This window comes from Panthera tigris, chromosome E1 (genome assembly GCF_018350195.1).
Source record: "Panthera tigris isolate Pti1 chromosome E1, P.tigris_Pti1_mat1.1, whole genome shotgun sequence".
Lineage (NCBI taxonomy): Eukaryota > Metazoa > Chordata > Mammalia > Carnivora > Felidae > Panthera > Panthera tigris.
In genome coordinates, this window is record NC_056673.1 from 38,576,852 (window position 1) to 38,590,996 (window position 14,145).

Genomic DNA, 14,145 nt, shown 5'->3' on the forward strand with positions numbered 1-14,145 from the left:
TTCCCTCCTTCTCTCCCTTCACAGGTTTTAAACCTGCACTGAAGACTTGTCATTCCTCTCCCTTTATTCTTCACAGCCTCTTCCCTTAAAAAGACTTTGGCATGTCTAATTCTAGTTTGGCACCTGTTTCTCAGAGGACCCAAATATAAATATGTTCTTTTGTGTCTGACTTCATTTGCTCAGCATTGTCTGTGAAAGTCATGCATACTGTTATGTATAGCAGTAATTTGTTCTCTCTTATTGCATAAATATGGCACAGTATACATATCCATCCTAAAGTTATTGGACATTTGAGTAGTTTTCAGCTTGGGGCTCTTATGCTAATGTTTTTGTAAATGTATGTCTTTTGGTGAAGACATGCACTCATTTCTCTTGGGTACGTGCCTAGAAAGTGGAGTCGCCAGCTCATAGGCTTGTGTTTAGTAGATATGTCAGTTTTCTAAAGTGGTTGACCAATCTACACTCCCAACAGCATCTACAAGAATTCTTGTTGCATATGATATTTTTACAAATTTAAAAGAAAAAACAACTCTAGTGCAAAAAATAGAAAACAAATTTGTTATATCATCCTAGTTTCATGTTTAAATTACCATATTTTGAGGTTTATTTATTTAAGAGAGGGAGCATGCCCATGAGTGGGGTAGGGGCAGAGAGAGAGGGAGAGAGAGAATCCCAAGCAGGCTCCACACTGTCAGTGCAGAGCCCGATGTAGGGCTCGAACCCACAAACCATGAGATCACAACCTGAACCAAAATCAAGAGTTGGACACTTAACTGAATAAGCCACCCATAAGCTCCTAAATTACCATTTTAAACACTGTTTCATAGGAAGACTGTTAACATACCCCAAAATGTTAACAGTGGTTATATTAGAGAAAGTAGGGGAGATCGCCTTCAACTTTGAGAAATATTTGAAATGCTTTACAAGCATATACTTCTTTTACTTTTTATTACCTTGTCTTAAAAATATTAAAGAGAAAAGCCTCAAGATGAGAGAAGAGCAGTCTCCTCCTACACTTCCAGCACATCTCAGGCCCACACCTCCCGGCTTAAACTCCTTTAGTAACCTGCTAGTTTCCAAAGATGTGTCAGAATCTCTTATCTGCTGCCTTGTTCTCTTTATCATTGTGGGTTTACATCTTTTCTAGTACTTTATTTAGTGAGATTTCAAGGAGAGAAAATTAATATGATCAATCTGCCACTCTTAGAAAAGTCCATGCATATAATGTAGGCTGATTTGGGGGCATTATCATGAAGGGAATGGGATCTATCAAAGAAAAGTCAGCTGTTTGTTATAAAGACATTGTTCTAGTGATTGGGGGTGCAGGGGGAGAGGATGGTCTGGGAGGGGAGCATCCAGATGGTTCAAGAGCTAACATAGTTAGGAAGACACTAAGATAGGCTTCTCACCCAGCTGCAGCAGGACGGAGACAGCAACACGGAGGGCACAGAGAAATCTTGCATCAGGGTCACAGCCCACATCGTGGGGCTGCTCACCCCAGTTCTGCTCCAGGACAGACTCCACCTAGAAGGAAACACACCAGACTATAAAAGCTAGGAACAAGGAAACATACCAGAAATGGCAAATATTTCACCACACTTCTTAATCCTGGGCCATGGCAGATGTAATAATCCATAATGGCACTTTTTCCTGCAGGGCCTGGAGAGCCTCATTCTTTCTCAACACAGTGACAGGCACTGCTAATCAGTGTTGGCACTGCCATCCTGAGACTAACAGTTTTCCACCCCCCTCTCTTACCCATAGGCTAGCAACAGAGCCTATTAAGCCTGAGTTGTCCTGGAAACCATGTATTCCAGGGAATTGCCACAAACCAGCTGAATGGATGTGAACTGACAGAGAACTACGAAGTAGGAAGGACTGTACCCTGGGACTTCTGAGTCCCTTGAGAACACAGGCATTCACTTCTACTATGACCCTAGCCCTCAGTCCAGGGTGTCTTATCTGGTCTTTCAACAGGGACAGAATCCCCTTTTCCAGGGCCTCAGCCACAAGATGCTGCTCCTAAGATATCTCTGGGGGCAAAAAAGAGGGTCAAGAGGGTTGCTGGCAGAGAAGCACAGAGTGGGACAGGGCTTCAGTATTTCATCAGACCTGGGACAAACATCAGAAGGAGGTTCCACAGAGCCCCTGGTGATAGATGAGAGTTATTCCAAATGGGCTCTTGTGGTGAATCTTTCTTCCCTCTTAGCTTGCAGGAGGTCAGACTTGCCAGGCGGGTAGAGGAGGCATCCCCCAACCCCTGGCCTGGGGAAAATGACTAGTTCCTAAAGTGTGAAAGTCTATCCTTCATGAAATGTAAAAGGCAATGTATGTCACCTTCCTCCCAGGATTTGAACCCCCACAGACCCCTTTGCTCCACATTTCCTCCACACCAGCATACTTCCAAATCCCTCCTCACCAATCAAGGCATCCAGGACATTCAGATTGATTCTGTATGTGTTTTTACCAAGATCCAAGCAGCATTAAAAAGCATTAAAAAGGCTACTTACAAGAGGATCTGCTGGACCCTCCAGGTCACCAGAGATCAGGGCCTCAGACACCGAGGCCAGGAGATGGGGGAGATGAGTGCCAGTCCCACTATAGCAGACTGTCTTCAGTACGGTAACTGCCCCTCCTGCTGGTTCCTCCCTCTCTCTGCTCCAATTCTTTCCTGGGTCCCTTACTCTTTGTTCTAGATTCTGTTGCTGCCCCTCCTTGTTGAGGTGCTTAGTGAGGCAGCTTAGCACAGTCAGTCAGATCCTAGAGGCCTCTCAGCATGTCCTGCACCTTCTCCTTCATGTTTCTGAAGTCCTCCAAACTCAAGGATTTCCCTGTAGAGGCAGCAGTTAAGAACCCGACCTACCCAGCCAACAAGCTCCATTATTACCAAGGCCTCTGTCGACCCCATTCTTCATGAGACCACTTCTCTATTGGTTCCCTTCTAATCTTTTCCAGTTAAAGTAAAGCACCCTTCTTCCCAGACACCCATCATCATTGCCTCCTGCCAACCTCGCCTTCACCTTCCCAGCTCAACCCCAGTTGAGTACCAATCCCAAATTCTTTTCCACCTCCAATAAATCAAAACTTACTTAGTCCTTGCCATTCAAAGTGCAGTCTCTGGACCACGCTAGTAGTAGTGAGGATTTAGACAAAGTTAGAGCAATGGTTCTCAACTTCGTGCATGAGAATTACCTGGGGAGTGATTAAAAATCCTGATGCCCAGGCCACATCCCCAGATAACTTAAATCAGAATTTCTGGAGGTGGGACTCAGGCATCACTAGTTTTAAAGTTCCGCCAGGTGATGTCTACATATAATCAATGAGAACCACTGTGTTTAAGGAGACAGATGCAACCTCCAGACTAAAGTTGAAGACTGCTTTGGGCACTGCCCTACCCTTCTCTCCCCAACTCCTCCACCATACACATATACTAGGCTCTCCCACCTGAGCTGAAGTCCTTGAAGCCAGGAGGCTCAAGGGTGAGTGTGCAGCTACACTGAACACAGCTAGCTCCAATCCTTATTTAAGCAAGATGAACCATCTTCCTCTGAAAAGAAGGGAAGAATAATTTCAGAAAGTCTTCAGGTCACCTCCAGCCCTCTCTGGACATTCTCTTCCCAATGGTGGGAGTTTTCATTCCTGGACTCTGAGCCCTCACTGCCCATGCCAGGGAGACTGTATCCTTATCATTTCATGTAAATGACAAAGCACTATATACGCAAACACCTTCCTACATCCTCAGATACAGACAACCATAGGATTACGCCTAGATAAGTGAAGAAGAAACGGAACCCCAGAGAGGGTACAACAGGTCCTCAGTCACTCAGCAAATGTGGGTCAGAGCAGAGACTGGAATCTACCTTCTGCCTCCTCTGTTATGGCAGTTTATTTGTTTGTTTAATTAATTAATTAATTATTTAAGAGAGAGAGCCCGTGTGAGCAGGGGGAGAGGCGGAGAGAAGGAGAAAGAGAATCCCAAGCATGCCACACACTCAGCACAGAGCCCAACACAGAGCTCAGTCTCACAAACCATGAAATCATGACCTGAACCAAAATTAAGAGTCAGATGTTTAACCAACTGAGCCACCCAGATGGCCCTGTTATGGCACTTTATTGTTTTTTTAATGCTTATTTTTGAGAGAAAGAGACAGAGCGCAAGCAGGGGAGGGGCAGAGAGAGAGAGGGAGACACAGAATTCGAAGCAGGCTCCAGGCTCTGAGCTCTCAGCACAGAACCCAATGCAGGGCTCAAACCCATGGGCTGTGAGATTGTGACCTGAGCCAAAGTTGGACGCTTAGCCAACTGAGCCACCCAGGTGTAGCACTTTACATGACAGAGATTCACTCTTGAGCTAGCAAGACCTTGCCAGGGTTGAAAAACTCACTTCTACAACTTCTGGGAGTTTCTGGATTTTCTACCACATCTAGACCTCTTTCTATCCCTTCCCAAGTCTTCTTAGGCAGTACAACCTTTCTGGGACCCAGAGGAAGACTATGAAATTCCAGAGGAAGCAACGTTCAGAATCACAGGGATCTTCTAGTCATGCTAACATCAGGATAACCATGGCTCCAGAGGCTACAGAGCCAGTGAGTGGCAGAGCCACTAGACCCTGAGACCCTCCTACTCCTAGTTCCAGTGCTCCTTTCACAGCCAGTGCTACCATGTGAGAACTGGACATGCAATGCAATTATGCCTCCCAGGTTTCAGTAAGGGCTGGGACCCCAGGATCCAGCACACCAACCTGCACAAAGCAGGCCAAAGTTGTCAGAGTCTGGAAACCCTAGGCCAATATGCAATCCAATCTGCTTCTCCAATAGGCAGGATTTTTTTCCTGCTCACACCATGGTCCCTACCCCTGGGTGCATCCTATTCCATTCTGAACCCTGATAACCCTATAATTCTGGGCCATTTGTTACCTTCTTTTAAAAAATACTATCCTTGCCCTTTTTGGAATGATGAACAGAAGGCCTAAAAGCCATTCTCTTTCTGGAAAGGATTTTGTGTTACCCAAGAAACAAATAGCTAGTGCCAGAGAGAGTGAGAAAACCAGTTATCAGAAAGACAAGTTCTTTCTCTATAAGTTCCTCTTTCATATCTTTCCTCATTCTCATACCCTGCCCCTCACCAAAACAAAACAAAAAAAAAAACAAAAAAAAAAAAACAAGCTCAGAAAGAGATAGGACTTAACACCTCTAGCTAGGGAAGGATTAGCGTTATGATGGGGCAAAACCTGGGTGTCTGCACAAGGAGCTTCAGTCCTTCTTCCCAGCCCTGAACCCTCCACCCCTTCCTTGGAATTTCCCCCCACCTTCGAGCTCACCAGGGCCCCTCCAGGCTGACACAGAGTCTAGCTGAACCTACCTGCACTCAGTCTGCCCCCATCAGGCCTTGCTTACTCATTCTCTCCATGTTGGGAAAGATGAGCTGCTTTACTCAATAGCTCAGGACCTGCTTTAGGGGGTTGGTTACTGACCTTTGGTGCTAGGAAAAAGAGTTCATGTTGGTTAATCCCTAGGTGCTTTACATAGTTACCTTGCTTGATCTCCCAAACAATCCCCATTTTACAGATGAGAGAACTGAGGCTCAAAGAGGATCAGTAGGTAAGCCAGTTTCACAGCTAAACCAGTAGCAGAGCTGAAATAAGAACCCACATCTGACCCCCAAACTCATGTTGCTTTCACTGTTGAGTCAATAAATGTTTATTGAGGACCTTTTTATTCCAAGCACTGTGGCTCCTGCCCTCCTGTATCTTGGAAAGGGAGGCAGACAGTGAATAAGCAAAAAATCCCCATGTAATTATGAACCACGAGAAATGCTAAGAAGCAAATAAAAACAGGGCATTACTAGAGAGTGACGGGAAGGACTTAGCAATGCCACAGGCACTTTCTTGGGGCAACATGAGAAGTCATAAGAAGGCCAGGAAGCAGTTGAGACTGCTCAGGGAGGTCTGGAAGGAGAGCTGAAGAGCCTGACATCTGGGCTGGTATCCGCCTGACTTACCATGGGTGGGCCAAGGCTGGTTCTCTCACAGACCCTGCCTCCCATCCAACTCCACAACATACACTGCCATTCAGTTTTCAGGGTTTCCTTCCTTGCTGTCTCCAGAGTCTCTGTCACCAGATAGAGGTCTGCTCTCATTTCTCCAGATTGATTGCAACAAAGTAGGTAGTTTTCTCTTCAACTCACTGGAGGGAATAGAGGGGAATAGAGCTCAGGCTCCCAGGAGTGACATTTATCCCTCTCCATCAGCTAGTTCCTATTTGAGATGATGGGTCTCTGGGGCTGGAAAACCAAAGAACATGGCACCCCATCGTAGTCACTTTACCCACTGTGGGAGCAAGGAAGTGGGAAGTGGGAAGAGAACTCACTAGCATCTGTGGAAGGCTACAATGTGCCAGCACCATGAGATACTTCACATGGCATTTCATTTCACCCCTCACCACAAACTTATGGTGTAGGCAGAATTGCACCCATTTTCATGAGGAAACTAAGGCCTAGAGACAGGTTGTGAATGGTCCAAGGTCACACAGCTAATGAGTGTAGAGTTGAAATTCAAATCCTAGTCGGTAGGAGTCCAAAGCATGAGCCCTTCCCATGGCACTGAGACAGGCATCTTCCCAGATCATCACACCCAGTTCTCGGGAGTTGGGGTTCCAGTTCCTCATACTGGTCCCTGGGACCTGGCCACATTGTCCACAGCCTTGGGGTCCAGAAGGCATCTCTGATTCCATGAGGAAATGTATTTTGTGACTAAAAATAGCCTGATGGAACTTCTGGTATTTGCAAACAACCCTCAAGGAAGACCTACATCCTTGCCTCTGCTGACCTCCCTCTACCTATCTAATACCCTCCCCAACCCCACTCTATATGCACACACCACAGGGCCTCATACTAGAAACAACAGGCATTCTAGAAAAAATTGAGCTCCCTTTGAAAAACTCCAAAGACCCCTCCCCAGCAACACTATGGTAGGGAGGGGTAGTTCAAAGGACCAGTAAAATTTCAGTGGAAGCCTTTCACTTTTTAACTAAAAAGGAAAAACAAAAGGCATTTCACTCAAGGAGGGCTAGGCCAGGAGAAAGTTTGAGTCCCCTCCACTAAGCTGCTCCACACTCTCCAACAATTTCAGCTAGGGGAGAAAACACCCACACCAACAATAAAATGCCCGCTGAGGGAGAAGGCTGGTGATGTCCCTGTAAGTCCCTTGGAAGCACCATGCCCTCAACCATCAGAAACTCTGTGGTAGTTGGTTAGTGCCCCCCTGATGGGGTGGAGTTGTGGCACTTTCTGTGCAGGAAATGTTCTACAGGGGTGCTGTGATTTCATTGCGCTTCACTTTGACTCTCTTAGTGAGCGCCTACTGTGTGCTGTGGATAAACACAGAGAGGTTAGTAAAAGCTGTTGCGGTCACAAGCTATTCCCAGTCCACTGAGGAACAGGGGCATGGCTTGCCACAAGGCAGAGCAAAACAGCACAAAACACAGATCTTGGCAACTCATAGGAGAGCAGAAAGTGGCCTCTTGAAACCAGCAGGTTTGGGTCCAAGCCAGAAGAATCAATCACCCTGGAGGGTAGCAGGGAAGCAAGTGAGCTGGGGGTGTTGGAGGGTTTCCTGGAGGCTGATGCATGAAGAATGAGAAGGCTTTCCGAAGGGGGAAGAGGAGGCCACGCTTGAGTAAGGAACGGGCTTGGGAAGTGCCGGGAATTGGGCGTGAGGGACTGCACTGGCCGGGGCACCTCCATCTCAGATGCTCTTGGTGCTCAAAAGGGGCATCTCCCCCTCTCACTCCCCACTGCTGCCCATCTCCAGCCTCACCTGTTCTCAAGGGAATCCAGATACTGCTGGGTATCCAGGTCTCCAATGTCTTGATTCTCTGCTTGTGGGATCTGTGGAAGGTCGCTGCAATTATTATTTCTTTCGATAATTTCACTGTCAACATTCCTTTTGAGTCTACCACATCCAGAACTTGGAACTCAGCCTTTTGGCCTGGAAAGGGTAAAGGTCATACTGAGGCTGACCCAAAAGATCTCTCTGCAGAAAATTCTCCCCGGAGCAGCCCCATCCTGGGCTCCCCCTCTACAATCCCCTTCCCTTCTGCAGAGATCCTCCAGCTGTGGCTCCCAGGAAATGCTGTGCTCATCAGGAGTCACCACAAGGGTCACATAATCCCAGGTTTGCACCTATTCTGCCACCTTCTTACCAAATGACCTTAGATAAGTCACTTGACCTCTTTGAATCTGTTTCTTTATTCATGGAAGGAGAATATTAATAGTACCTACTTCCTGTGCTTGGAGAAATTAAGTAAAAAATGCAGTTAGGCACTTAGCAAAATGCCTTGCACACATACTAAATGCTCAATAAATGTGAGCTAGTCCTATTTAACTATCTGAGAGGCTGAAATGAGCCAAGGAAAAGTAAAGCTAAAGAATTAGGAGCTCTTGCCAATTGAGAAATAAAAATTAAGCAGACTTCAGTCTCCAGTGTTTGTATGAACCACGCAGGTATAAAGTGAAGCAATCCTGGAACACTGCCTATCCGTGTGGACTCTGCCCAGACTGATCAGCCACTTTCATAAGGGCCTTGATTCCGAGTCAGCTGCTGTGCTGGGGTTAGCGGAGCATGTGTGGAGATGCTGCCAGCTGACTGCCTTTCTCTCAGACCTCCCAAATGTGAACCTACAGACGAGGAGGAACTCATACAGCCAGGTTTAGGGGGTCGGGCAGGGCTGGATCTCCAGAGACAAACACATTTTGTAACTGACGGAAATGTGACAGAACCGGAAATGGTGCCTCAAATCAGTCCTGTATGGGTTACACTAACATTCTAGGATCCATTTGTTTCTTGAGCAATGTAAAAGTGTACATGTACTTTATCCAGGACAAAAGAAAAATCAAGCCTTAAGCACAAAAACAATGTAATATATGGGGGGGGGGGGGGGGGGGGGGGGAGGGCGTGCTAACTTCACAGTAGAGAAACTTGACAAACACCACCTCAGCCAGGTGACCAAGGTCAACATTAACAGTGATAAGTCATGTTGATAGCACATACCCTTGATATGATGCAGTAAGAATAGTACTTTACCTCGATGGTCTTCCTCTCCAAAACCCATTACTTCAGTCTAACCATGAGGAAAAAAAGTCAAGCAAATGCCAATAGACAAGCATCCTATAATATGCCTGACCAGTACTCGTCAAAACTGTCAAGATCATCAAAAATAAGGAAAGTCTGAGAAACTGTCAGAGCCAAGAGAAGCCTCAGGAGATACAACAACTAAAGGTAATGTGGTATCCTGAATGAGATCTTGGAACAGAGAAAGGATATTAGGTAAGAACCAAGATAATCAGAATAAAGTATATGGACTTTAGTTAATGGAAAACAAAACAAAACAAAACAAAAACCTATGCCACCTTAACCACACCATCAGCACCATATAATTAAAAAATAATCTATTTGAGAAGGAAGCAGGCCAAGTTGCTAAAAATCAATTCAAATCACCCATCCACTTCATTCTTAAGGATTTTTTTCAAAGTTTGGTTTCACCTCTGTCCCTGATTTGTTTATGCAAACAGACAGACTTTCCCTTAAAGGAAGTTAACTTGTCAATTTTTTTTCTGTACTTAACGCTTTTCCCCCGTCCCTGGGGAGTAATATCATGGCAAAACACCCTAGTCCTAGTCTAAAGTTTTTTTCTGTTTTCAGTGAACTGGTCATCTGGCAAACTGGTTTTTGGAGACTAGCTTTTAGTAAATTGGCTCTTAGCAATTTACTTTTCAGAGAATTGACTCAGTCTTTGAAAAATGATCATCTGAAATTTTCCTGAAGCCCCTTGCTCACTTAATGAAACCACTTGTGGAAAGGCCCAAGTAATCTGGACGCTGCTCTTGGTCACATAACGGCTATGCCTGGCACATAGCAGGTGCTCTAAAACTATACAGTGGTACTGTTTGCATTCTTTTCTTAATGAGATCCAGATGGGCTGTAGCAAAGATGTCTGAGCTGTAAAAGTCCTTACCCTGAGGTCTGAGACACTGAAATAAGTCTCCAGGTGAGGGTTCAGCAACATTTACCCTAGTGCTTCTGCAACCCAAAAGTCTGAGTTTGGAGGCAGGGGAATGGAATAGACTCCTCTAGAAATCCCTCAAGCCTTTAGGGAGTTCTGCTCACCCATCCAGTCTGATCTCCAAGGGACACGAGGGATAACAGCTGCCAGCAGAATGATGGGGCTGAACTTTGACTGAATGCTCCTTCTGCACAACCACTGTCATAAATGACCTAATTTATATCATTTGAGTCTTGTAACATTCTTGTCAAGTTGACAGCTGAGGAAACAGACTTAGAGAGAGAGAAGGCAACTTGTCCAGAGGCCGCCCAGCTGGTGAGTGGCAGAGCCAGGCTTAGAAACGAGGTGCCCTCAGCTCTTAGGCCTGTGTCCTTTCCTAACCACTAAGCAAACTGCCTCCGTTTATTTATCCATCTAAATGATAAACATACAAACACATCAAAAGACCTTAGCTAACTTAAAAGTGAATTATTTACAAAAAGAAAACATGGGAAAGGAAGACAATTTAGGAATAATTTTCAATAAAAATAAATTTTCACTTACCCTGTTCTTTCTCCCCATGCAGCTCTTCTGTGCATTTTTTTTTCAAGTTTTCATTTAAATTCCAGTTAACATCTTTTGTGCATTTCTTAAACTGAGGTGTGTGGACATATGCAAACAAATTCTAGTACATACAAGTTCTTTGTTGACTGGCTGACGTGGTTGATGGCAATGGGGAGTTGACAGTGTGGTAGAGCAGGAGTGGGTGAAGTCTCCTGGCTGGCCATCTCTTACCCCCTCGTACTGACCTTGGAGCCCAGAATCCAGCTTATCAAACAGCACTTCACCCTCCTCTCTCTCCACTATGTCCTCTAGGGTGAGGTCTGTCCTGTGGTACTGGCATCTCCGGAAATTTCTCCTCCCACTCACCGGAGAGAAGCAGTGAAATCTGTCAGAGTCAAGGATGCTTCTGACAGCAATCATATCCCCTCCAGCTCCGTCTCTTGGACCACAACTCGTGATTTCCTCAAATAGGCTGGACATTGTGCCTGGACCAACTGGAGACAAAGAAGCCAGTTTCAGTTTGGGGAAGGGAGATATTGGTTCAGGTTTTTAAATCTCCCTTTGGCAGCCTGGGGTCAATGAAGATCCAAAGGTTCTAGAACAATCAGGACTTGGAATTATTTGACTTCCCTGTTTCTAGAATGTGAGGTGGTCACTATACACCAAGGAGGGTAACCATCACGAATGCTAGATTCTCCTCTGCCCTTCATAGAACCCTTCTGGAGGAAAGATGGAACAGTGTTTATCCCAAAAGGAAAGTAAGAGTGAGGTCTGTTTTCTCCCACAGCAGAGTTGCCCCTTTGCTCAGAAGGGCCTGAGGGGTAGGAAGGCAGGCCCACCATCTTCCAGCCAGACCCCCACAGTGTTGATGAACAGAGGACCCAGGAAAAGATAAGAGGCATGGCTGCCAGACCTCACATTACCAACCCCCATGATTACTTCTTCCCTTGGCTCTGACTCCTGGGCCTCCCTCCCTTGCTGTGTTCTGCAAGGTAGTGGGATGGGTACTCCTACCAACCATTTCCCAATGAGATAGTGATAACTCTGCCTCAGAAGAAAATGAAAGAGAAAGGATGGAATGCAAGAGTGGCTTGGGGGTAGGTGTCCTGGATAGCCCTCCACCCCCAGGTCCTGTCTCCTCAGTTACTGGTCACCATCTGAAAGGTCCCCTTACTCTTGGAAAAATAAAATGAATCCCAAAACTCTACCTGGGGCCTCTTCTCCACCCACTTTCCCCTTCACCCTCTCCAGGTCTACAGTTGGCCCCTGTACCACCCCCCCCCCCAGCTCCCCTGCAGGACCCTCCATAGGCTCATTACCAAATCCAACCTGATACAGCCGGTCCTTCCCTTTTCCTACTGAGCAGCAGCTCTTTGTCCCCACCACACCAGACCCTTCCCGCACTCTTACCTCCAAATCCTTCTCCCTCTCCCCTTCCATCAATCACTCTGCAACTCCTTCCTCTTGAGATGTTTCCCTTTCTTCAGGCTCCTCTGTTTTCCTCCTGGGGCCAGGACTCCCCTCACAAGCCTTCTGGTCTCCACTTCCCTATCCTACATCTGGCTACCTTCCCCTAAGTCCCTTCTGGCTGGCCCAGGCATCTGCTCACCCATGCTCCCTTGTCCTTCCCTGCCCCCATCATGGTGGCCAGCTCTCAGCTCAGTCTCAGCCTGGGAATTCTTCTGGCTGCCTGGAAAGGCAGTGCCCAGGGCCCACAGGCCTATCTTGGGGGCCACTCACCTCAGCTGCTCACAAGGAATGGAGGTTGTGAGAATCCCCTCTGTAAGAGCTCTGCACAGGTCCTGGCCACCGTGTCTCAGGAAGCCCTAAGAAGGGAACTGAAAGAACTGGAAAGCTGGGTAGGGCTAGGTGCCCCATCTCTCAGGCCTTTAGATAAGCCACATTATGGCTGGGCTGGAGGCAGATAAGGCCAGAGGTAAGATAGGTAAGATAGGTAGGATAGGTAAGATAGATAAGATAGATAGATAGATAGATAGATAGATAGATAGATAGATAGATAGGTAGATAGATAGATATAGAAAGATAGATAGATAATCTTTACCTGGTATGTATTCTAGGTGAGTTTGGGGCCAGAGAATGGTGCAGGAGGCATACTGGACCATGCAATCCAAGTGCCAGCAGGCAACGGCTATGGTCGTGTCAGGGGTATGAAGAGAGAGATAGAGCTGGAAACAGCTACCATGCTGCCATGCTGCGGTGGGCAAGGCTGAAGACTGAGAGCTACAGCAGCCAACATCTGTGGGGAACAGGCTGGCCAGCAAGGAGGACTCAGCCTTCCTCCCCACACATGCTCCCACATAGCCCTCTCAGGGAGACGCCTCCACCTGTCCTCTCCACCCACCTCCTTCTCCAGAGAGAGGCCTCTGGCCCCCACCCCTCAGTCCTCAGAGATAAACCACCGGAGCAAGCCTGCCCGTCTCCTGGCCCCCTTATCCCTCAGTTCCAAAACAACATTAAAGAAATTATGGTGGTAGTTAACGACAGTAATGATACTAATGTGGCTATCACGTGTTCAGTATTTACTATACCAGGTGTTGTGCTAATCCTACAACAGCCCTAATGCCTATTATCCTTCTGCAACAGAGGAAGAAACTGAAGCTCAGAGAAGTAACTTGGCAAGGCCACAAGTCTAGTAAGTGGCAGAGCAGGATTTGAACGCTGGTTGTTGTTGATGTGCCCCAGCCCCTCACCCTGACTATACTCCTGCAGGTCCATGGAAGCTCCCAGGGCACCCCCACCCCCAGGACTGGGCCCAGGGAGGTGTACTGCTCCTCCCAGCACTGTGTGGGCCTCACTCAGCAGACGTGGGCAAAGACCCTGCACTCTTCCCAACACCCACTCCAAACACACTGTGACGCTGGCCCAGAGCCAGAGAGAAGCCCAGCCTGCCTGAGGCAGCTCCTCCCATCTACCTGGGACTTTGCACCTGTCCTAGGAATAGCACATAACACTGCCACAGCTCACACTGAGCGGTCAGAACCTCAAAGATCAGAGTTCCTCCACTAAAGGACTCCTCCCCTTTCCTGGCCCCAGGAGCCTAAATAAGCCCTGGGGGGCTACCTCTTCCTCTCCCACTCATGCTCACGGCAGAAGGGAGGAAGCATGAAGATTCCTCCAAAGACAGAGAGGCCAGGAGGAAATGCAGCCCTCCCAGGGAAAGAGCACTAGGGGGAGAGAAGTGAGAGCTGGGAAAGGCATTCTGAGGAAAGGGCTGGGCACCCCTCGGGACTCCGCCTTCATTTATGAAGTCATTGCCCAACTGACCCCCTTCCAGGCCACGCACAAGCCATCACTCAGCCAGCCCACGGAGACCAGAGGTAGAAGTTCTGACAGATGAACCGCCGGGCCAGGTCACAGAGCAGGATTCTGCTGCTGCCTCTGCCAGTTCCCATCAGCCCCTCAGGCTCTCTCCCGCTCTCTCCCCTGGGAGCAGCAGGAAGACCAGCAGCCCCAGAGCCCCTCACACTGCCCTCAGCAGGAACTGCTGCCCAAACCCCTGCCCCCTCCCCCAGGGCCCTCC

At 47.5% G+C, this 14,145-nt stretch overlaps 1 protein-coding gene across 1 annotated transcript; it reads right to left on the bottom strand.

Moving 5' to 3' along the window:
• Positions 1-1,287: 1,287 nt before the first annotated feature.
• On the bottom strand, positions 1,288-14,055 carry GSDMB (gasdermin B). The gene is given in 13 exon segments (XM_042965455.1): positions 1,288-1,520; positions 1,959-2,033; positions 2,420-2,562; positions 2,686-2,748; positions 2,750-2,831; positions 5,397-5,481; positions 5,944-6,141; positions 6,143-6,185; positions 7,817-7,847; positions 7,850-7,987; positions 10,850-11,098; positions 12,345-12,442; positions 12,667-14,055. Coding segments are annotated over 11 exon segments (1,233 nt in total). The 5' UTR covers positions 11,085-11,098; positions 12,345-12,442; positions 12,667-14,055; the 3' UTR covers positions 1,288-1,380.
• Between the last annotated feature and the right edge of the window lie 90 nt (positions 14,056-14,145).